The 25,231-nt window shown below is 46.9% G+C and overlaps 2 protein-coding genes and 1 non-coding gene across 4 annotated transcripts in view; all 3 read right to left on the reverse strand.

Annotated features, from left to right (window-relative positions):
* Window positions 1–19,481: 19,481 nt before the first annotated feature.
* Window positions 19,482–20,727, reverse strand: LOC123066592 (glucan endo-1,3-beta-glucosidase GI-like). Its single transcript, XM_044489644.1, has one exon. It carries the CDS (start codon window positions 20,657–20,659, stop codon window positions 19,721–19,723), a length of 939 nt encoding a protein of 312 aa, XP_044345579.1. The 5' UTR covers window positions 20,660–20,727; the 3' UTR covers window positions 19,482–19,720.
* A 1,919-nt stretch (window positions 20,728–22,646) lies between these two features.
* Window positions 22,647–22,810, reverse strand: LOC123072964 (U1 spliceosomal RNA). Its single transcript, XR_006435502.1, has one exon. It is a non-coding gene; the product is annotated as a U1 spliceosomal RNA (small nuclear RNA).
* A 1,009-nt stretch (window positions 22,811–23,819) lies between these two features.
* The window catches only part of LOC123072451 (F-box protein At5g18160), a 3,273-nt gene continuing 1,861 nt past the window's right edge, over window positions 23,820–25,231 (reverse strand). Inside the window, exons 2-3 of one of the 2 annotated variants that reach the window (XR_006435149.1) lie at window positions 24,448–24,902; window positions 23,820–24,311 (exon numbers count right to left, since the gene is read on the reverse strand). The gene's annotated coding sequence lies outside the window, so the exon portion shown is untranslated. Of the gene's footprint in view, window positions 24,903–25,231 lie in introns of both variants that reach the window. The other variant, XM_044495999.1, reaches the window with a different exon arrangement.

Genomic DNA, 25,231 nt, shown 5'->3' on the forward strand with positions numbered 1-25,231 from the left:
CCTTCCTCTGCATCCAGCCCCACTTCGGCTTATGGCTGAAGACTTTTAATGTCAAGCCGAAGGTAGTGGGCGGCCGCCAAGCGGAGTGCAGAGGCGCCATGGTGGGCCGGATGGCCAACGTCTTATGGCTCGAGGGCTCCTTCGTGGAGACAATAAAGGGGTGGCAATCGGGGTGGTTCTACATCACCGAGCCACGCGACTCCAAATGGGCGGCGGCCCCCGAATTCCGATCTAGTTTCCCCACACGGCTCACCTCCTGGAAAGAGACGGGCCTAACGTGGGGAGATTCGGAAGAGCTGACCGGACTTCAAACCTGCGTCCAAAAGTTGGCGAACAAGAATCTCAAGCTTGTCAACGTAGTCCAGGTCATGCTCATTCGCCGGATCCTCCCATGACAACAACGGGCCTTCAAATTGTGGGAGTTTGATCCGGCACATCACCAAACCTTGAGCAAGCTCTTCGACACTACATATGAAGATGCCTGGAAGGTGCTGTTTAAGGGCGCCGAGGCCCCCGCATCCGCTACCGAAGATCGCGGATTCAGCTCACAGCGTCAGGCCAGCGAGGTAAGCTATTCTACCCTTTACGGGATTCTTGTTTTTCATAGTCTGACTCTATGTGGGATCTAAACTCCCTTACCTTAGACAGGACTGGCTGCAGAAGTCCGAGCAGGTTAACTGTCCACCTCCTTTGCCAGAAGACCCAGCGGACGCCCACTTAACGGGGCTGCTGGTTCCGGCACCTCACGTGGTGCCGGAGAAGAAGGCCAAGAAGAAGGCCACAGGAACTCGAAGGAGTGCCCGGCGTCAAGTGTTGTCGGACTCATCATCTGATGACTCCGAGGCGGACTCCTCCCGTGAAAGCGAGGAGGAGGAAAAAGAGGCCTCTTCCCCAGCAGGGGGAGAGAAGAAAAGGAAGGCCGCCCCAGCTGGGGGCGGAGGGTCTAAGAAAGGAAGGACCCTTCCCCCGGACTTTCCCACCAATGCCGACGACGACGAAGAGGAGTGGCCCTCGAGGGTCAAGCCCCTGGCAAGATCGTAAGTGTCCGGATTTTAGAATAACTCATGATTTTTCATTTGTCGCATAGTGTCTTCTAATGCCGAATACAACCATGTAGCCCGCCCAAGGACGAGCTCCCCGCTTCATCGAGCGGCTCCCTGGATTTGTCGGATGTGAATAGCACTTCACTTCCGACCGCCTCCTCCCCTCATGACGCAGACGACGCCGCGGTGCAGTCCCAAAAGGGGCCCAACCAGGAGGAGGTGGTCCTGGAGGCGCTGCAAGGCGACCTCCCGGACTCCGGGCGTGAAGGGGGCAAAACCCAAGAGGGCTCTAAGTCCGGCCCTGGGCCGGACTCCGCACCGGAATCTTCAGTGGTTCCGGAGTTCGACAGGCGGTCCCTTCATAAGAAGGGCAAGACTGCGACGCCGGTGGCTTCCGTCCAACCGGAGGCACCGGATAGTTTGCTGGAGGCGCTTAACGGCGCCTCCATCGACGAGGCGCACCGCACTATCATGAGTGCGATGATTCAGAAAGTTCAGTCCGCCAAGAGCGGGCTGACTGAAGCCTGTACCAGCCTTCTAACAGGCTTTGAGGTAAGTTTTTAAGATATGTAGGAATATTACCGCATAGAGAGTAGCCCCTGATGCTTAGTTTGGTGTTCGGAAAGAAAAGCCGAGCTGAGGATCTAAAAAGATATACGCAGGAGTCTAACATAAATATGTCAATATGGGAGTGCAGGCTGCGCTGCTGACCTCTGCCGCACTGACTGCGGAGGTCAATGCATTGAAGGAGAGCCTCGAGCGGTCCGAGAACGAGCTCGGCCTTGCCAAGAAGCAGCTCGAGGACAAGGAAGGTAAGTAATACCTTATTAAAGTAATACCTTATAGAAATGATTTGGTTGCAAAAAATGACAGGAATAATGTTGGTATTGCAGGGGCCACAAACGAGGTGGCGACTCTGAAGGAAGCGGTGTCCAAGGCCGAGAACAATGCGGCCGCAAAGCGCACCGAGCGAGAGAAGCAGGAGGCGCGGGTGGCGGAGGTACGGCAAGAGCTCCAGGCTCTCGTGGAAAAACATGAGAGTTTGGAGCGTGACTCGAAGACTCGAGAGTCTGAGCTCGCCTTGGCTCTTGAGAGTGCCAAAGCCGCTAAGGCCGAAGCCCAGAAGGCCCTCCAGGAGATCGAGGCGATAAAGAAGATAGCGGCGGGTAAGGCATTCTTTATGCAAAGCAAGCATGTAAAAGTGAATTATCTGTTACTTACCCAAACCCGGAGCTCTCCAAGAGCGTTCGCCGATCTGCCCTGTAGTGTGTCTGATGCTGCCGCATTCTACCGAGCCGAGGAGGGGAGCTCGATGGAAAAGGTGTTCTGGTCTCAATATGCTGAGGCCGGACATCCGGTGCCCCTGAGCGACCAGCTGAAGCAGCTGGTCGAGCTCCACAAGGTGGCCGGACAGGCCATGAAGGGCCTCATAGTTCGGTTGTGTCCTAAAGAAGCCATGCCTGGGAGCTACTTCGGTCTGGTGCGGCGGCTGGTGGACGCCTGTCCATGGATTGAAGTCATCAAGCGCTCCGTCTGCATTGAAGGTGCCTGTCGGGCCCTTGCCCGTGCTAAAGTGCACTGGGGCAAGATGGACGCCGAGAAGCTTGTGACGGACGCGCCACCGTCGGGCAAGGAGTATCGCAAGCCCGAGATGTACTATGAGGGCGTCCTAAAGGGTGCCCGCCTTATAGCAGGTGAATGCTCCAAAGATGTAATTTTTTAGTAGACTCGCATTTGTTATCCTGTACGCTGAAAACTTTGTTCATATGCGCTAAGCAACACTTGTTAATTTAAAATATTACCTTCTGTGCGGCCGTTTATCAAATTTGAGAGATGCTAAGCCGTTGGCTTCAGCCCCCATGCCACGAGTGCTGGGGTGTTTGGGATAAACTTGAGCGCTCTTGTTCCCATTCTTGGGTCCTTCGAGGGAGGCGTTCAACACGAAGAACGAGGCAACCGGACTATAATGCTTGAGCATTCTCACTTAGCCATAGAATTCTATAATTTTAAATTTCGGCGAAGCCCCTGGTATTTGGAAGACCGAGTTCGGGGCGCTATCCACGCCTTGGCCGGACAATGCCAGCTCCTCGCTCTAAGCGGCATGAGTCTTTGGGGACCCGAAAAACCTCTCGAATAGCGACCGGCTCTCGCCCTATCATGACGGCCAATTTTAGCTTTCTCCACTGAGGTGCTCAACCCAGCTCAACTGGGGCACAATCGCAGTGGTTCTCCCAACGCTACCTTAGCCGATATAACAGAACGTAAGGTACCAAAACATGGGAGCCGACAAACCCAACTATTGACCCAAGACATGATTCGGAGCCGATGCATATAATGCTATAAGTTTGGGGTGCCGCACTTGTGAAAGTGTTCGGACTTATCACACCATGTTTTGAGGTACTTGAGCCCCTGGTGTATTGACCGTACCAAGTTGTACGGGTGCAACATGTCATAGATGAACATTTATAGAAAAAAAAGGAATGCAATAATAAGCAGAAGCTATGTATTGTTTATTCAAAAGATACTGCAATGAAAGCAGTACGATACAAATAGTGCGATAAGCAAGGGATGGGACTATTTAACATGTCCCCCTCCAGGGGTAGGTTACGGGATGGTATGTAAAACAGGTATACTGCTCGTAATAGAGACCACCTAGACATTCGACGTAGCTTTTCTGCTTCCCTGGCTGTTGCATCATGAGTTCGGCGATTCTACTGCCGGACAGGGCTTCTGGAAAATGGAGTCCTGAGAATAAGAAAAAAAAGAATGACACAATTGGGAGCCCCTTATGCGGTTGAGCCGCACTCTAGGCATGCCGTGGTCGTGCCCCTCCCCCTATGCCCATGGTATCTCCATAGCGTAGTTATGTACGCGTGGTACTGGTCTCGCGATTTCGCGAGGGCTGGGGTTGGGGCCGCATTGCTACGCGTGCTCGGAACGTGCCAGGCGGTCCTGTTGTAGGTTACTCCAGGCGCACTTGACGGTGTCTGGACGTTTAGTAGTCGGACTCGAGAATTGCCTTAAAAGGCTGCTTTGTACTTCCGCCGCGAGGGCCGCCGTATGCTCCTCCGTTCAGAGAGAGCGTTCGGTGTTTCCATTGACCGTGATTACTCCTCGAGGGCCTGGAATCTTGAGCTTGAGATATGCGTAGTGTGGCACCGCATTGAACTTTGCAAATGCGGTTCGTCCGAGCAGTGCGTGATAGCCGCTGCGGAACGGGACTATGTCAAAGATTAATTCCTCGCTTCGGAAGTTATCCGGGGATCCGAAGACCACTTCAAGTGTAATTGAGCATGTATAGTTAGCCTCTACACCTGGTATGACGCCTTTAAAGGTTGTTTTTGTGGGTTTAATCCTTGAGGGGTCTATGCCCATTTTGCGCACTGTATCCTGGTAAAGCAGGTTCAGGCTGCTGCTGCCGTCCATCAGGACTCTAGTGAGGTAAAATCCGTCAATGATTGGGTCAAGAACCAATGCAGCGAATCCACCGTGGCGGATGCTAGTGGGGTGGTCCCTTCGATCAAAAGTGATCGGGCAGGAGGACCACGGGTTGAACTTTTGGGCAACTGGCTCCATCGCGTATACGTCCCTTAGTGCACGCTTCCGCTCTCTTTTGGGTATGTGGGTTGCGTATATCATGTTCACTGTCCGCACTTGTGGGGGAAAGCCCTTCTGTCCTCTATTTTTCGGCAGCCGGGGCTCCTCCTCGTCGTTGCTATGCAGCCCCTTGTCGTTGTTTTCAGCATTTAACTTGCCCGCTTGCTTGAATACCCAACAATCCCTGTAGGTGTGGTTGGCTGGTTTTTCGGGGGTGCCATCTATCTGGCACGAGCGATTGAGTATTCGGTCCAAATTGGACGGGCCCTGAGTATTTCTTTTGAATGGCTTTTTCCACTGACCGGGTTTAGAGCCTCTGAATCCGGCATTGACTGCCGTATCTTCAGTATTGTCGCTGTTAATGCGGCGCTTGTGCTTGTTACGACGTGACCTGCCATTGCTAGCCTTGGTATCCGAACTACCAGGGTTTTTGGTCAGGTTGTTACTGCGAGCTAGCCAACTGTCCTCTCCCGCGCAGAAGCGGGTCATGAATGATGTGAGGGCTGCCATGGATTTCGGCTTTTCCTGTCCTAGGTGCTGGGCAAGCCACTCGTCGCGGATGTTATGTTTGAAGGTTGCAAGGGCCTCTGCATCCGGACAGTCAACGATTTGATTTTTCTTGGTTAAGAACCGTGTCTAGAATTATCTGGCCGACTCATCTGGCTGCTGAATTATGTGGCTTAGGTCATCAGCGTCTGGTGGTCGCACATATGTGCCCTGGAAATTATCAAGGAATGCGGCTTCCAGGTCTTCCCAACAACCAATTGATTCTGCTGGCAAGCTGTTGAACCAATGCCGAGCTGGTCCTTTAAGCTTGAGTGGGAGGTATTTGATGGCGTGTAGATCATCACCGCGGGCCATGTGGATGTGAAGGAGATAGTCCTTGATCCAAACCGCAGGATCTGTTGTGCCGTCGTATGATTCAATATTTACGGGTTTGAAACCCTCGGGGATTTGATGATCCATTACTTCGTCTGTGAAGCATAGTGGGTGTGCGGCGCCTCTGTATTGGGCTATATCACGACGCAGCTCAAATGAGCTTTGTCTACTGTGTTCGGCCCAGCCGGAATTGCTGTATCCGGCGTGACGGTTGTCATCACGTGTCATGGGGCGCCCACGCGATCCGTAGATAGATCTTATTTGCCTTGCCTTGTCCTCCAATATGTCTCGCAAGTCTGGGGCATTTCCCCGTGGCTTTGTACTTTTCAAGCGACGCCGGGGTGCGGCTTTAGTGGAGGGTCTAGAGGCCTCTCTGTCGTGGCCATGAGGTGGCCGGTCGGCCGCGTCATGCACTGGTGATGTAGGTTTGGGTGCTTCCTCCTCTAATTGGGGTAGCAACCTACGTTTTGGGTAGCTCTTGGAGGGGCGATCGAGTTTGTACTCTTCGGCTGCGAGGACTTCGGTCCATCTGTCAGCTAGCAAGTCTTGGTCAGTTCTAAGCTACTGCTGCTTTTTCTTGAGGCTGCTTGCCGTGGCCATAAGCCTGCGTTTGAAACGCTCTTGTTCGACGGGATCCTCGGGCACAACAAATTCGTCGTCATCGAGGCTTGCTTCATCTTTGGAGGGAGGCATATAATTATCGTCCTCTACCTCTGTGTCTGTCGCTCTATCATGAGGGCTGGCTTCTCCCTCCTCCTGTGCTGAATCCTGCTGGAGGGGGTTGTCTTCAGCACTGTCCGGGGTGTTATTATCTCCCGTGCCGGAATCACCGTTTTTGCTGTGGCGGGATTTAGAGCGGCGCGCTGACGCCGGCGCTTGGGCTGTTTCTTGAAGGGGTCATCCTCCGCTGTTCCGTTGCCATTCCCATCTTTTGGGGTGTCCACCATGTATATGTCGTATGACGAGGTGGCCTTCCAGTGCCCTGTAGGCGCTGGTTCTTGATTGTCTCCTGCATCGTCGTCCATACCGTCAATGTCTTTGAAGTCGAAGTCGAGGATGTCGGTTAAATCATCAAAAGTGGCGACAAAGTGGGTGGTGGGTGGGCGTTGAATTTCTTCGTCATCCGCATCCCAACCTTCCTGACCATAGTCCGGCCAGGGCTCTCCTGATAAAGAGAGAGACTTTAGTGAATTCAGGATGTCGCCAAAGGGCGAGTGCTGAAAGATGTCCGTGGCAGTGAACTCCATAACCGGCGCCCAATCGGATTTGATTGGCAGGGGCGCGGGAGGTTCGGAGTCCGGAGAGGAGTCCGGCACCTCGGAGTCACGGGCTTTGCAAAGGACAGGGATGGTGTTCGGCTCAATCGTCGTAGAGATCGTAGCCCCCGAGGCGGTGTCCAACCACTCGTCCTCGATCGGCGAAGTCGGCTCCGAGCTAAGGGTCGGAGCGGACGCGGGTGCGGCCTCCAGGGCACTGTTCGGCAGCAGAGCTAGATCATACCCATCGAGACAGTGCGGCGCGCTTGGCTGTGGCTCGAATCCGTCGAAGATCAAGTCTCCGCGGATGTCAGCCGTGTAGTTCAAACTCCCAAATCTGACCTGATGGCCAGGGGCGTAGATTTCGATCTGCTCCAAATGGCCAAGTGACTTGGACCCCAGTGCAAAGCCGCCGAATACGAAGATCTGTCCGGGAGAAAAGTCTCACCCTGGACCACGTCGGTGTTGATGATCGAAGGAGTCATCGGGCCTAAAGGTGACGACACAGAGGAACTCTCAATGAAAGCACCAATGTCGGTGTCAAAACCGGCGGATCTCGGGTAGGGGTTCCCGAACTGTGCGTCTAGGCGGATGGTAACAAGAGACAAGGGACACGATGTTTTTACCCAGGTTCGGGCCCTCTTGATGGAGGTAAAACCCTACTCCTGCTTGATTTATATTGATGATATGGGTAGTACAAGAGTAGATCTACCACGATATCAAGGAGGCTAAACCCTAGAAGCTAGCCTATGGTATGATTGTTGTTCGTCCTACGGACTAAAACCCTCCGGTTTACATAGACACCGGAGAGGGTTAGGGTTACACAGAGTCGGTTACAATGGTAGCAGATCTACGTATCCGTATCGCCAAGCTTGCCTTCCACGCCAAGGAAAGTCCCATTCGGACACGGGACGAAGTCTTCAATCTTGTATCTTCATAGTCCAGGAGTCCGGCCAACGGTGATAGTTCGGCTATCCGGACACCCCCTAATCCAGGACTCCCTCAGGCACCCCATAGACACACAAGTTGATCATTGATCTCTTAGCCGTGTGCGGTGCCCCCCTCCACCACAATCCACCTCGGTCATATCATCGTAGTGCTTAGGCGAAGCCCTGCGTCGGTAGCGTCATCATCACCGTCATCACGCCGTCATGCTGACGAAGCTCTCCCTCGACACTCTTCTAGATCGTGAGTTCGTGGGACATCACCGAGATGAACGTGTGTAGATCGCAGAGGTGTCGTACGTTCGGTACTAGGATCGGTCGATCGTGAAGACGTACGACTACATCAACCGCGTTGTCATAACGCTTCCGCTTTCGGTCTACGAGGGTACGTGGATAGCACTCTCCCCTCTCGTTTCTATGCATCACCATGATCTTACGTGTGCGTAGGAAATTTTTGAAATTACTGCGTTCCCCAACAATAAGGAGATATTGATAAAGGTAGTAGCGCAAGCAATACCAACCTATGTCATGAGCGTCTTTCGCCTCCTGGCCTCTATGTGTGATGATCTCACACGAATGATGAGACAATATTGGTGGGGTGTGGAGAATGGAAAGAGGAAGATGGCATGGCTAAGTTGGGAAAAAATGGTGTTACCCAAGGATATGGGGGTATGGGATTCAGAGATATGCGTGCATTCAACCAAGCATTGTTGGCTAAGCAAGCTTGGAGATTGTTGGATAGCCCGGACAGCCTTTGTGCCCGCCTACTCCATGCAAAGTATTACCCCAATGAAAACTTGATGGATACAGTGTTCCCCTCATCCTCATCAGCAGTTTGGAGGGGCATCACACACGGTTTGGAGCTGCTTAAAAATGGGTTGATTTGGAGAGTCAGCGATGGTTCTTTGATAAAAACTTGGAGAGATGCATGGATTCCGAGGGGGCATGACTTCAAACCTATCACCCCGAAGGGTACATGCAGGTACCATTGGGTGGCTGTTTTCCTTGAGGAATCTGGTGCATGGAATGTTCAAAGACTCCGCCAATATTTCTGGGACATGGATGTCCGAGAGATCCTAAAAATTCGGACGTCACCTAGGAGGGGACAAGACTTCCTTGCTTGGTTCCCGGAGAAAAGTGGAAGATTTTCAGTGAGAAGCGTGTACCGGCTTGCGATATTCCATATGCATACGGGGTTGGGTGCGTCATGTGTTGCACCGGAGGGCCAGCGTCCAATCTAGCGTCGAGTCTGGGAGGCCAGGGTTCCACTAAAGATGCGGATTCTTGCTTGGAAAGTGGTATCCGGTGCTTTGGCGACAAACGGGTGCGAGAAATATCGACATATCTCAACGCGAGATACTTGCCCGCTTTGTGGTACGGAGAAAGAAGCAAATTTCCATGCCCTTGTGTCTTGCGTGCATGCTCGTCAGGTTTGGACTAAGATGCGCCAAGTATGGGATCTTCCTGCTCAAGAACTTTTGCAGGACTCGGGCAATGAATGGTTGTTAAATATTCTGCTTAACTGTCATGATCACATGCGTGACTGCACTATTCTGCTAATCTGGAGGATTTGGTCCCTGTGATCAGACTTGGCCCATGGCAAGTCTGTTCCGTCCACTGAGGTGACAGCGGAGTACCTACAGAGCTACATGTCTTCGTTGCATTTGTCAAGGAAGTATACTACTGAAGAACTTTTGAAAGGCAAGATGCAGTTGAGGGAGGAGGCCCCGGTGTTACAGCGACCTGCAGTTCATAGGCAACCATGGCCGAGACCACCAGTGGGGTCGGTCGCCCTTTCAGTTGACGGCGCTTACTCTCACTCAGATGGTTCGGCTACGGCGGGGATGGTAATACGACGACCTGATGACAGTGTTATTTTTGCAGCGTACAGATGCATTTTCAACTGCAATGACGCTCTTGAGGCTGAGATACATACCATAATGCAAGGTATGGCTTTGGCCATTCAACACTCGGAACTCCTCGAAAGCTCTCCAGGCGTTGAAGGGAGACAATCTTTCACATTCTGCATATGGACATCTAGTTGCTGAAATCAAACTTCTCATGGGTGTTAGGAAGTTTACTCCTTCGAAAATTAAACATGATCAGAATAGGGTAGCAGATCGCTTGGCGTTGTATAGTCGTACGGAGAGTACTACTGCTGTATAGCTAGGTAGGAGTCCACCGTGTGTGGAGGAACTTGTGCCTCTCAATTGTAACCCTATAATGTTGAAATAAACTCTGTTTCACCCCCGCAGAAAAAGAATAGTTTCATGATTCACTTTTTATCAACAGTAGTCATCAGTTCCGGTTGCTACAGGACAAGTTTTGTAGCGTCAGATCTCAAGTTCGATTCCCGCTGAGACTTGTCTTTTTTTGTTTTTTTAGAGTGTTTTGGTATTTTTATAAGTCAAAGGAAAAACACGCTACACGCTTGGTGGGCCGGCCCAGTCACCAACGACCCCGGCTCCACCTGCTGCCGCATCCACAATCCCATTGAAAACACGTCTAAGGTTTAAAATAGACTGGGATCAAAAAGTTTATGGTTTAATTTAGCTTTTTTCTATAATTTGAAGGTTTGTTTTAGAATTTTTCCAGCGGGTGGCCATCAGCCCGCAGGTTCGCGGCCACGTCGGACAACGCGAGGGCCTACAACCAGGGGCTGATCGACCATGCATGTCGGTGGGGGCACGCCCAAGAACAAGAGGCCCGGCTTGCTGGAGACGTACATCTTCGGCATGTTCAAAGAGAACTTCAAGAGAGAAGCACTTCGGGCTGTTCAACCCGGAGAAGTCGCCGGCGTACCCCAACCGGTTCTAGCTACTACGTATAGTAGTACGTCGAGCTTCTAGTCCCTTAAAAGTCCCTTCCTGTTTGTTTCCAGGGACTAAAAAGTCCCTAGTCCCTCCTTAGAGGTTATTAAATGACCATGTTATTCTAGTATATAGAAAACTAACAACCAAACAACGCCATGGGGCGGCAGGGCAATGAGTGTAGAGAGGGGCATTGTTGGAAAAGTTTAAAAAGTCCCAAAAAAGACTCTCCTTGAGAGTCTTCTTCATTTAGTCCCAAAAACCAATTTTTAGTCCCTAGTAGTCCCTCCCGTTTGGTTAAAAAGTCTCTACGAGGGACTTTTTCTATTCCCTACACCAAAAAGTCCCTGGAAACAGACACCCCCTGCATCAATCGTCCGTCCATGTGTATGAATACGAGGTAATTAAGCTTATTATTGCATTCTTCGAAAACCAGTTTGACCGAAGAGCTGATATTTTTTTTCTTTTGGAGAGGCGAAGAGCTGACTGTTTGACCAAAGGCGGCTGCATGCATGCTTGGATTGGATCACTTACGGACGCAAATAATAAGACGGTTTTATCTTAAGGCTAGTCATAGTGGGGAGTATCATAGATGATCATATTTTATTGTCATGCATGACACAAAGTAGCATAGCATTTAACATGATACGGTATCTATCTATGTTACTCTTACCCTCTTTCTCTTCTTTAATTGTGTGCCACATAAGCTTGTTTGCTAGTCCCAAGTGCATGTTACCGGTTATGTTATCCCCACTATGGCCAGCCTAAGCCTTGTATATAATTTAGAGATGACAAACAACATTGTTTATAGTGAGTCATCTCTTAGCCTTATCTTCAGAGTTAATGAGGCCTCGAACCATGGTGGATGGGAATTGAGCCTAGCAGGGTAACGAACTCAACCGACCAACAACTTTGCTTGAACAAAGGAAACTGCTGCTATATTATAGGAGAAGCGGATTTTCAATAAATAAATAAATTGAAAGGAAGACCGACCGCTGTTCACTTTAAATGCAAAATACTAATCTCAGCACAATGGCTGCCCATGCACGCAAAAAAAGGCTGCCCCATGTGGGCGTTTCCTATTTGACGCCCGCGAGGGTCCAGATGCTGCGCTTCCGCTGAAGCGCTCGAGAGAGCACCGCGAAACGGGCCGGCCCAATTCCAGCGTCAAAGCAGGCAAACTGGTTTTGGGAACCTTCTAGAAGGATCCCTCAACCGACTTTTTGTCTGTTTTTTTTTCTTTTTGCCGGTTTTCTGTTTTTTCTCTGTTTTCCTTCTCCTTTTTCTTTTTCTTTTTTGTTGTGTTTTTTTTTCGTTTCTGCTTCGATTTCTTTCCTTTTCCCCTTTCCTTTTATTTATCCATTTTTGTTTTTATTGTATCCTTTGTTTTCAGAAACGTTTTTCATTTTGCTCATGATTTCAAAAATTGTTCACAGTTTCAAATTTGGTTCACTTTTTAAAAAAATTGTCCACAATTCAAAAAATTGTTCATCATATATCACTAAATTATTCAACATGTATTTACATTTTGTTTAGCATATATCACAAAATGTTCAATGTGTAGGTCAAATTGTTCAGCGTATATTACACAAAATGTTCAATGTATATTTAAAAGTTGTTCATCGTATATCACAAAAAAGTTCAACGTGTTTTAAATATTGTTCGGTGTTTATCACAAAAATGTTCAATGTGTAGTTAAAAGTTGTTCAGCGTATATTACAAAAAGTTCAATATGTAGCTAAAATTTGTTTATCCTACATAAAAGAATCAATAAATGTTTGAATTCATAATTGTATTCATGTTTTAATAATTTTCACTTTTTAAAAAAAATACGTTTTAAATTTTTGTTCTAGTTTTGAAATTTGTTCAAAAAAACATAATACATATTTTAAGGAAGATTAAAAAACGAGATGCCGGTGCAAATAGCACTTCAAGGGTGGCGCAGTTATTAAAGACATGCCCAGTTCCTTTATGCAGTGGTTGGCAACGCTCTTATCCAGAGTGAGGTCGAGAGCTCGACTCCATCCTACGCTGGTATTTTTTCCGTTTTTATTATGTTCCCTCGACTCCTAGGAATGGGCCGGCCCGCTTGCGCGAAACCTTCAGCGAAGCCTCCCCTGTTTGACGCTAACGAGCGTCAAACAGGAGCTCTCCCCCATGTGTAACGGATGCCCTGTGGACCTAAAATAAAAGGCTGCCCCATGTGTAATGAATGCCCCGTGGACCTAAAATAAAAGGTCTGCCCCAGTGTGTGGCTGATTTAGTTGGGCCATGCATTATTGTTTTGTTCTGAACTTCTGATGATTTTTTTAGGGGTAATGACTTCTGATGATATAAGGAAAGTAACATAGATGCATATTTTCATCATACTTGCATCCTTTATAACAATGATTTTATTATGATAAATGTATATTAGTTGATGGGAACCCTTGCTTTTGTTCTGAAAGTCGGAAAGCTTGAGGAGCTCGGCATTTGACCCTTGAGGCATCAGAATGTAGTGATGTGAGGAAACACTATAGGTGGACAATGCGACACGAAGGAGTGCATTTTTGATTGATCTATTGTCTCCCTCGGGTCTGGTTGAACATACTGTTGGGGAACGTTGCATAAAATAAAAAATTTCCTACGTTCACCAAGATCAATCTATGAGTTCATCTAGCAACGAGAGAGGGGAGTGCATCTACATACCCTTGTAGATCGCGAGCAGAAGCGTTCAAGAGAACGAGGTTGAGGGAGTCATACTCGTCGTGATCCAAATCACCGGAGATCCTAGCGCCGAACGGACGGCACCTCCGCGTTCAACACACGTACGGTCAGCGTGACGTATCCTCCTTCTTGATCCAGCAAGGGGGAAGGAAAGGTTGATGAAGATCCAGCAGCACGACGACGTGGTGGTGGATGCAGCAGGGATCTCGGCAGAGCTTCGCCAAGCGTCTGCGGGAGGGAGAGGTGTAGCAAGGGGGAAGGGAGGCGCCAAGTGCAAGGGTGCGGCTGCCCTCCCTCCCCCCCTCTATATATAGGGTCCCCAGGGGGGGGGGCGGCCCTAGGAGATGGGATCTCCTAGGGGGGCGGCGGCCAAGGGGGGTGCCTTGCCCCCCAAGGCAAGTGGAGGCGCCCCCTCCCCTAGGGTTCCCAACCCTAGGCGCAGGGGGGGCCCAAGGGGGGCGCACCAGCCCACCAGGGGCTGGTTCCCCTCCCACTTCAGCCCATGGGGCCCTTCGGGATAGGTGGCCCCACCCGGTGGACCCCCCGAGACCCTTCCGGTGGTCCCGGTACAATACCGGTGACCCCCGAAACTTTTCCGATGGCCTAAACTCGACTTCCCATATATAATTCTTTACCTCCGGACCATTCCAGAACTCCTCGTGACGTCCGAGATCTCATCCGGGACTCCGAACAACTTTTGGTTTGCTGCATACTAATATCTCTACAACCCTAGCGTCACCGAACCTTAAGTGTGTAGATCCTACGGGTTCGGGAGACATGTAGACATGACCGAGATGGCTCTCCGGTCAATAATCAACAGCGGGATCTGGATACTCATGTTGGCTCCCACATGCTCCTCGATGATCTCATCGGATGAACCACGATGTCGAGGATTCAAGCAACCCCATATACAATTCTCTTTGTCAATCGGTATGTTACTTGCCCGAGATCCGATCGTCGGTATCCCAATACCTCGTTCAATCTCGTTACCGGCAAGTCACTTTACTCGTACCGCAATGCATGATCCCGTGACCAGACACTTGGTCACTTTGAGCTCGTTATGATGATGCATTACCGAGTGGGCCCAGAGATACCTCTCCGTCATACGGAGTGACAAATCCCAGTCTCGATCCGTGTCAACCCAACAGACACTTTCAGAGATACCCGCAGTATACCTTTATAGTCACCCAGTTACGTTGTGACGTTTGGTACACCCAAAGCACTCCTACGGTATCCGGGAGTTACACGATCTCATGGTCTAAGGAAAAGATACTTGACATTGGAAAAGCTCTAGCAAACGAACTACACGATCTTGTGCTATGCTTAGGATTGGGTCTTGTCCATCACATCATTCTCCTAATGATGTGATCTCGTTATCAATGACATCCAATGTCCATAGTCAGGAAACCATGACTATCTGTTGATTAACGAGCTAGTCAACTAGAGGCTCACTAGGGACATGTTGTGATATATGTATTCACACGTGTATTATGATTTCCGAATAATACAATTATAGCATGAATAAAAGACAATTATCATGAACAAGGAAATATAATAATAATCCTTTTATTATTGTCTCTAGGGCATATTTCCAACACATACCGACATGCCGCATCATTTTCTTCAAGTTGGAGAGATGATGGATAACTAACATTTGTGTTAATATTTTTTGCGTGCATTCGTTCATAGAAATATATATATATGAGCTCGGGTTTAAACTCCTTCCCATTTACCCGGCAAAAAAAAACTCCTTCCCATTTAGCTACAGAACTCACATGTTGGATGACTTGTTTATTCCCACATGTTGGATGACTCATGTGAATGTTACGAATGTTACCATTATTATTACTAATCGTCTTGCCATTACTAATGCGGGCAAACATTCAGGCAATCATCCTGATTCTTCCAGCAGTGTCTACCAGGAAACATTGTTGCACAACACCAACAGGTGTCACCATCACATTTATTCCTCATGCAAAATATTATCGGAGGACCAGTGTACCGGTCGGTACCTTTGTTCTCTTCTAGCTCGCGGCCACCTGTTCTCCCAATCAATAACAAAACACATACATAGGAATATTAGAAAATAATCTGGTTGAACAATCTGCATATCTGCAGGTTTTGTTGCAAAGAGATAGGTGTATCTAATATGATACAAATTGTTTTTGCCGTAAAGAGATGGCTATACTTACAGTGCACAGAGAACGCATGGCATCCAAGCAGCGCAAAGAATAGAACCGTTGCCAACTTCATATTCATATTGGCCGCCGAACCTGGTGGGAGTTCTGATTGACGATCTCGTCTAGCCTAAGTTCACCAGCACACGTGATACGATTGACTCAAGGCCTTGTGCATTTATAGGTCGGGAAGGTCGATATGAAAAGAACGACCAAATCCATTCCTTACAAAATTAGCATTGCTAAGATAGATATGAATTGATGTGAAATCAAAACTTGCTAAGGCTGGTCACAATGGGCAAAAATATAAGCTAGTAACTTACACACTTCCCTAGACTATGTTACTACCTTCATAGTGGGTATGAACATCTATGTAGTGTCATGCAACGATGTATTTATTAGGTTATAGACTCATTGTTTCTTGGAGTGTGTGATGTTCCGGTAACTTAGCTAGTTATCACAAGCACCTCTCTCTTCATTAAAGATGTGCCACATAAGCAAAGTTGTATTGGAGTGTGTGATGTTACTCCTAAGTTTCTCCCCATTGTGACCAGCCTAAAGAAAGGATAGACAATTAATATTTGCTTTTGATAGACGTACTGTATTATTTTTCTGGTGAAGACATTGAAAAGGGAGCGATAGGATTTGGCGATACCGATACGATCTGCTCTACCAGGAACGTGCCATTGGCCCATTTTCTTCTGAATATAAAAAAACTAATTGATTTTAACTAATGCTTCCATAAATCACGGTCGAGCAAATCAATTATTACCACACAATATGCTTCCGTATGAAGAAAATCCGTTTCCATAAATCACGGTGGATCAAATAATTTATTTTCAACGCAATTTGCTTCGATATGAAGAGAATCCCTTTATCTCTACTCCTACGGGAGAGTTGATAGCTTTTCATCACGGGTTTGTTTATTTTTGTCTGATTTTTTCACCTCACCTCCCACCACCCCTCTCATTGGTTTATTATTTTCCTCACATTAAAAAATCAAATCTCATTAAAGGGGATCTTATTTCATGCTTGTTTTGACCCGATTCAATTCAATCACGCAAATAATAGGAAATTAAGAATTTAGAAATCACACAATATATGTGAAATCACCTTCTTAAAAGACAAGGCATAAGATTTATCTATATAACTTTCCAAAACAAAGTACTCAATGTGCTGCCATTTATTGTTATCATTATCACTACTATTAAATGATCTTTTTTAATAACAATCCATTCCTAAATGCAAGTCATTTTAGAGATTTCAATATGAACTATCACTAGTGCAGAACCGGGCTTTAGCGCCGGCTCGTAAGGGCCTTTAGTGAGTGGAGACTAAAGCCCCCCCCCCCCCCCACACACACACTTTACTACCGGTTCGGCACGAACCGGCGTTAAAGTGCCATCACGTGGCACGAGCCAGGCCCGGGTGCTGGTAGACCATTAGTACCGGTTGGTAACATCAACCGGTACTAAATGTTTGTGGGGGTTTTGGTTTTATTTTTTATTTTCCATTAATTTTGTGTTTTCCATTTAATTCTTTTTTGTTTGCTGGTATTTTACGATACTACATATTGTACACATTATGCATATATATAAATAGATTTTCTCGTACGTAGAACCGCATAAATATATAAATATATATCATCGAATATCTCACAACCAACACCATTAATTATCCACACATACACATGTATATATATATACAATTCCTCCTACATGTTGCCTTGGTGCCTTCGGAGAGCACGATGACAAGTGGTTCATGAGGGCGGTAGCGGGTAATAGTATTCTCCTTTGGGATCTATGACCTGGTCGAGCAAAAATCCCGCTATTTCCTCTTGAAGTGCTAGTATGCGGTCCGTTGGTAGGAGCTGCTCCCGCACCTCTCTGAACTGTTAAGAAGGAGATCAATATGCATGTGTATTAGTTGTCTGACTAGATATCGATAATGGTGTGAATAGTGTTTTGACAAACGTACCCAGTCCTGTCTTTGAGATCTGCTCCTTTCGGATGCCATCATGCGAATGTTCTCGCAAACGTAGTATGCACGCAAATCATTCCCCGACGCCTGCTTCAGGGCCTTTACGAGAATGGAATTGAATCAGATAATGATTAATCAAGCATGCTAATTAGTTAATGGTATTGAAACAAGAATTAAAGAGATGGTAGCTAGCTAGCTAGCTAGTACTACTTAATTACTTATCTTTGGTCGATACCAAAACAACTTTTTGCCCATTTGCCTGGAGTCACCTTGATGAACTTTGCCCAAGCCCTGCCCGCTGGCAAAGAAATATAATAAAAAAGTTATTAAATAGTTCATATCAGGAAATGGCGAACTAAATGGGTCGAGATATAGTTAATAATGATTGAAATTACCTGTTGACTATCCCCTTCACGATGGTGAAGTCACTTTCTTCTTTAAGTAGTGAGTCCAGTACTTCAACTTTTCCTTCGTCAACTTTAATGTCTAACAAGATCCAGTGGAAACTGCATCCGCACACATTTGCATGTCTTAATTAAGCGGGCATGTGCATAACACTAATCAACTACCGTAAACCCTATACACTTAATTATTAACATCTAGCTAGCTAGTAAGCAAAAACAAAATTTGTAGTACAAGACAGTGTGACTCACAGAAAGTTGTAAGAAAGTAGTATATCTTCATTGGTATTGAGGCACTTGAAGAACTCTAGCATGCTTTCCTCTAAACTTACTCAACAAGTTGGAAGATTCCATGTGTACTCATTAATGGTATTTGGGTCAATGAACCCAATGCCATAGCGTCCAGATTTTTTCATTTCATACATCTTCATCCTGCATATAATACCACAGAAAATAATATAGTGAGCATAATTACATATAATGATTGATCAAAATGATCACTACAGCTAGCATGAGACTTAAATTACAGAAAGAAATCACTTACAGACAATAGCAACAGACGATAGATTTCTCGAGCACGCCTTGATTATATAACTGAAATAGTTCTGAATACTCAACGGACAGAGCTTTCTCATGGAAGTAATGCTCCTCCTTGAAATTCACCATGGGGGACTCTCGATTGGAAATCTTGGTAATGTTCATGTACCATTGATGCAATTCATACATTCTCGTTGGGAGGTTCTTGACCTTGTCTGGCTCGACCAAAGGTTGGCCCCAGACATATTTCCGTTTTATTTCCTCGATCCCTTGAGTCTTCTCTTGTTGGAAGATATGTTTGGAGTTTGGACCATCCCTCGATCCCTTGAGTCTTCTCCATCCCGGCAAAAAGCTGAGAACAATTGCATGGGTTAATCCCTTGCTACAGGCCCGAACCCAGGCTGAACACACGACGTGCATGGATTAATCCCTCGATTCACTTGTTTCTTCTCCATCCCAACTGATTACAAATTAAACCTATTACAAATGCATTTACAATATAAAATGGTTCCCTTGATTCTTCTCCATCTCTATTCCAAGGAGTACTATCTCCTAGAGCGATACGTCGGCGCAATGGTCCAGAAAGTTTTGATGCGCCGATGTGGTCTGCATAAATATTTTGTGCTAATAATTTGCTCGTAATTAAGGGATCAATAACATTGAAGTGCTTTGAAACAAATGGTTGGCCCTGGTTCTCCTGGGTGCGAGGCATAACTCCATACAGATTTTTCGACAAAGATAACTCCATACACATGATTGCATCTATCCAGGAAGGCCTTGGTCAGCAAAAATGCACCAGTGTCCATCCGAAGGGGTTCCGCTGCATGAGATAACAAAAAATGTTAAAACTACCATGTTACAATTACAGAATCGCTAATTTACAGACGGATGAAAAAAATTTAACTCGCAAAATAGTAACACACAATTGCAGTTCTTTTTCGCCTTTGCTTTTATAGTGCATATAACATATTTCAACTATGTTCAACCACATCTTCTTGGATCTATTCCACGCTTTTAAGTGATGTTCCTTCGGTGGGAGGCGGAATCGCTGCACATAAAGCATGCATGGATCACAAAAAGTTCATAACTGCCTCAATTTCCTTCTCTTTATTCATGACAGATGATTTTTTTAACTGGGATGAGAGACAATATATAAACTCCATAAATATATATAATGCAGCAATAAGAAAATAACTAGGACAAAGAAAAAATACACCATAAACAGAGTGGACATCAGCTCAGATGTGATGTCACATCTACTAGATGTGTCCTACACAGACCCATATTGTATCCATGTTACACTTCACTCCTGCACTATACGCAGCTTATTTAGGTTGACGATGCACGTGTGTATGTAAGTACGCACGCATACATGCACGACGCAGCCATACTACTGGAACCGGATGGGGTACGCCGGCGACTTGTCCGGGTTGAACAGCCCGAAGTGCTTCTCGATGAGCTCCCCGGTCTTGAAGTTCTCGTTGAACATGGCGAAGATGTACGTCTCCAGCAAGCCGGGCCTCTTGGGCGTGCCCCCGCCAACGTGGTCGATCAGCCCCTGGTTGTACGCCCTCGCGTTGTCCGCCGTCGCCGCGAACCCGCTCGCCGACGGCCACCCGCTCTCCGACACCACCACCCTCACCCCGGGCGCCCCGGCCCGCTCCAGCGCCGCCACCACGGCGTCCACCATGGCGTCGAACAGGCACGTGTAGGTCAGCCCGTTGTTCTGGTCACGCACGGTGGTGCCCGGCCGGAACGTCGCGTAGTTCAGCTGGATGTCCCGCGGGTTGTCCTTGTAGGCGAAGTAGGGATACACGTTGGTCAGCAGCGGCGCGCCGGTGCTCGCCAGCAGCCGGGCCACGTCCGTCATGTAGGCCTGCGCGAACACGCCGTTGGACGGCGGGAAGGTGTTGGTCACCGCGTCGAACCGGATCGAGGTGGACACCTCGATGGCGCCGAGGCCGAGGCCGGCGCCGGCGAGGGCCGAGTTGAGGTTCCGCATGGCCGGGACGATGTTCCGCGTGTCGCCGCCCAGGACCTCGTTGCCGGCGGCGATGTACTTGATGTTCACGGCCGGGTAGTAGGGCCGCACGTTGTCCCGGACCCAGTTCGCCGCGTTGGAGGCATTGGCGGCGAGGCTGGCCAGCACGTCGGTGCCGCCGACGTCGAGGATGAGGGCGATGCCGGAGCCGCGGAGCGCGGAGAGGGCTTTGGCGTCGGCGAAGTAGATGCGCATGCCGGTGAGGCCCTTGGACTTGTAGAGCTGCACCACGTCGTTCGCCGGCGGGAGGTTGTTGGCCACCACGCCGTAGCAGACGCCGATCGTCATGGCTAGCTGCGGTGTCAAAAGAGAAGAAACTAACAATCGAGCTTAGATTTCTGGTTGATGACTTGATGCTTTGCTCTCTCTGCTGCGATAAGAAACGCGGGATTATTTATACAGGGAGAGACCAGAGATGCATCTCTGCATGTGATATGTTTGCATTATTAGATAGGGGCGCTCCATCTTCCTAGTGAATTAGGTGTCATCTTAGCCTTAGCATTCCATGATCCCTAACGATGAGTCCGTGATAGGGGCTGCTATCGTGCCAGATTTTCATTTATGTAGTTTATACACAAAATTGGAAACTTGTTGGACTTTTCGTCGACAACTAGTTGGGTATGTACATACATCAATGGCCATTATTTAGTTCTTGAAAATCTTTGTGGACTATTTTTAGTCTGACTAAAACTAGTCTCTTTTAGAGGCTAAAGTTCCAATCACCTCTGACTAAAGAGAGGCTAGAACTAGTCTTGAGACTAAAAAAGTTTAGTCAAGGGAACCCTACTAAAATGTGGATTAGTCCTCTCTCTCCTCATTTAACTCCTCTCCTTTAACACATGCAAGTTCTGGATTGGAGGGTTTGGAGGATGATAAATGCTCATTAACTCGATTTTAGTCTATTTAGTATTTGTATCCAAGTATGGGTGAGGCTAGCAAGTTTTAGTCCCACTACTTTTAGTCATGGGACTAAAACGTATCCAAGCACCCTCTAAGCCTAGCCGCCTATGCATGTGAGTGATACTCCGTTGACATTGTTATGGTGGATGAGATCGAATTTAAGTAAGATATGATGACAGCGATGAGTCTAGCCGCCTATGCATGTGAGTATTAAGCTCATGCTAGCTAAATCTTAATTTGGCACATGCATGCGTGTGCGTGCAGCAGCTTGGCGCTGCGTACGTGCACGCCTTGGCCCGGCCGGTCACCCTCGTACCCTCAATCGCGTTTAACTTTTTATTCCTTATATTAATACATGTCGCAAACGAATTTATGGACTGCATTGTGATGATATGACTTGTGATGATATGACTTACATCACAATCATGATATGACTTACATCACGATCGTATAGGGCGTCCAAATCCAGTCAGTGCAAAGTAAATCTGGTTGCAACATTTGGGTCGTGCACGCAATATCGTTGCAACTGGTTACATCAAGTCGCTAGGTGTAGGCCAATCTTAAATGAAAAAGTCACTAGGTAGGCCAGCCACAAAGAGAAGAGATGGGGAGAGCGAGAGGCTTCTTATGAGGGAAACAAAGACAAAGAGATTTGGAGGTCGTTTCTACAAAATTATGGCTGTCTGTTTCAAAAAAGAAAAAACCAAAATTATGTCCCACTTTACCCCTTGTGCGGCTTCAGGTGGCACTATGGTAAATCACGTTCTGGTGCAAGGAATTTGGACTTGGGCGAACCTGTGTGCCAAGTTTAGTTTGCCACCAAAGTGTTCTCATGTGACAAGTTCAAGATGACCCGGATGCCAGACAACTCATGTCAACTGTTGTATCAACCTTGGAGAGTAGAAGCACACCACTTGCAACGCCTGATAAGCCACTCTATTTTTCTCAGAGGAATAAGGTAGCGAAGAGAGCAGAATACGGTCAAAACTCTGTGGATACGGAGACTCTTACGCGCAATCTACGGAGCATGTCATTATTTCATATTTTCCATCACAAATATTTATTCTGGTTGCGTGTTCTTTTGGGCATAAGCATCAAACCAAATCTGGCAATATATTCATGGTAGGCGACAATTTCAGGGACTGGGTAAACAAATCCTAATTCTGAGACAACAATGATGCGAAAAAAGTTGATCTGAAAACCGGTGCCCTTCTTATCTGGCCGAGTGCAACTAGCACAAAGTTTTTTTTCATTAACATAACACTAACCGGCTTCAATTGAATTCAAAAGAAAGTTGTACCAAGGATAATACAAAGTGAAACACAGCTGAATTCATAACTAGAAGATTCAACAAAAAGTTTAATTTTATTATTTGGCAGGGGCCGCACGGACGCGTGCCCCTTCTAACACATATTATGACGTCCACTCTCCCACGAAGGGGAGATGGTAGATCAACACACTCACTATTTGCAATGTGAACCATTGATGTAGGCAATGAGCCTTATTTTTTTTAATAGAAAACCCCAATAAACTTATTCTATCGATATAATAGATACATCGTCTATGAGTAGGGTTACTATTTCATTCAGAGGTTCCTCAAACCAATCAAAATTCGATGAAATTCTAGCCAACCTAGTCAGTTCATGAGCTACCCTATTTGCTTCTCTACTCCAACGTTCGAATCTAGAGATAGTAAAATCGCATGCCAAATGATAGCAGTCATCAAAAACCGCTGCCGCCGCTCTTGCGGAACATCCTCCACTCTTTATGGTGTCGATAACCTTCATATTGTCAGAATTAACGAAAGACAATTGCATCCCACCCTTTGCGCAAGAGACAACCCGAATCTAAGAGCCAGAGCTTCAGCCGCCAGGACATCTGCACACGAGTCTATCTTCTCATTCCTCCTACAATGAATTTGCCTTTATCATCCCTGAAAACCGCCTCAAAAGTGCCCTTAAGCTGACCATGATCAAAAGATGCATCAACATTAAGTTTTACAAATCCCACAAGGGACGGCTCCAGAACTCTCTTTTTTATTGCCTCTCTAGGAGAGCAGGCAGGCCATGAGCCTTATTGATCACCCATAGACCCCGTCCAGATTAACGTCATCACACTCGCTGTACCAATCTTTAGGCACACTTTTAAAAACGGAAATACAAGCCGAGCGTCTGCAAATTCAGCCAACCGGATACCCACTTATTAATCAAGCAGAATTGAAAATAACTGGCTTGCCATGCAATCTACGTATATACACAACAACCACCTTTGAATGAATGGAAAGTAGCAACCGTCGCAAGAAGCAGCTAAACATCTTGTCAGTCGGAGAGAAAAATGAACATGGCTGGCAGTTCCAGTGCCTCAACACAAACAAAAATTTGGGACCAAAGCCTGACCATGACAATCCTTTCTTCTGCTTGTTGTCAGTACAAGTATTATTTTCTTCAGCTTATGCTAAAATTGAACATCATATGAAGCATTAATTCCATAAAATGCTTATGTAGCAGCTAAAGTGAGACACAATTCCAAACAATGCAACAGAAAGAAGGAATTACAACTGAGCATTTTCAGAACCGAACTAGATGGAATGAGTTGCACCAAGACATTTTACTGAAAAAAAGTGGACTACAATGCAATCATTCTATTCAATGTGACGGGTAGTCCTCCAAGCACTTCTTACAATCAGGTGAAAGTATAGCAAGTGGCCGAATTGAGATGATAATCAGCCACATTTTCATCCTCAGCTAGAACAAAACTAGATAATCACTCAAGAATAAAAAGAAGACCTGGATAAAAGGCAAAGTCGATTCTTCAGTTCAAGAAATTGGCATATGCCGACTGTACACGTGCCGCCAACAGAAGCGCTTCCTGGTGTTGGCCGGAGACGGAGACAGTCCTGTCCCAGACTCTCATCACACAGTGATCACCAACTCTGCCCGAATTCTGCTTGTCAGATTACTGTTGTATTGCTGCCTGATGCATCATCCCCCTGGTGACCATCGTCGGAGCCGCAGGTCAGTATTGACTACATATCTATTTTCTACACAAAAAATAGGCGATCCATGGTCAGGGAGTCGACATATATTTCTTAGCTTTGAAGATATGCTTGCTCAGGGCTAGTGGGATCTTGCTGTTGTTATATGTTCGTCGTCATGCAGTCTGAATTTTGAACATACCGGCTGCAAGGTAGGTTCCAGCGATCAACTTCAAACATTTTTTCTTGTTCCCGATCACCTGTTTCTTGCTGCATGCAGGAACAAAGAAACGCGTCTAGAATGCACAGGGTGCCTGGTCAGCAACAACAGCAACGTATGCTGAGTCTTGTTGGCAGAAAAAAACAATAAAGTGGATGTTCCTAGCAACCAAATTATTCTGACAAGTATTCTTCACAGCACCAGCAACATTGCAATGACTTTTTGGCAGTAACTTGATCAATCAAACTTAGTATTACCACAGATTGGTATCATCAGCCAACTTCTCTGTTTAAACCAATACTTCTTACAAGAGCTTCCTGATCACAGCTTTATATGCATCGACACTCGACAGAGAAGGCCGCAGGCTCAAACTTGATATAGCAGCTTATGACTCATAGGATACTAAGTTACTAACAACTAGGCCGTTAGATCATCAGCTAGAACAAAACATGGAAACAGGACCAAGTCAATTCTTCAGTTCAAAGGAAAGGAAAACAGAGACACAAGACAGATCAATGGCAACCATTTCAAAAGCTGGTCCAAACAGATTCATGATTTTTAGAATCAACATGCTAACACTTCAGCCAAAAAGGATATTCACAGTTTTCACACAAGTATAAATTTTATGCAACCATGAAACAGTCAGTACATAAAAAGAAACTAGCCGGCTCATAGTGAACCCAACTCATACGCATTGCACCGATCACAGGAGACAGGACAAAAGAACATGGCTGGAGCACAATCTAGAAACTGAGCCTGACCATGA

The sequence above is a fragment of the Triticum aestivum genome, chromosome 3B, assembly GCF_018294505.1.
Source record: "Triticum aestivum cultivar Chinese Spring chromosome 3B, IWGSC CS RefSeq v2.1, whole genome shotgun sequence".
NCBI classification, from domain to species: domain Eukaryota; kingdom Viridiplantae; phylum Streptophyta; class Magnoliopsida; order Poales; family Poaceae; genus Triticum; species Triticum aestivum.

Excerpts from the sequence above, each read along its gene's own strand:
- LOC123066592 (XM_044489644.1), bottom strand. The coding sequence starts at position 20,659 with ATGACGATCGGCGTCTGCTACGGCGTGGTGGCCAACAACCTCCCGCCG.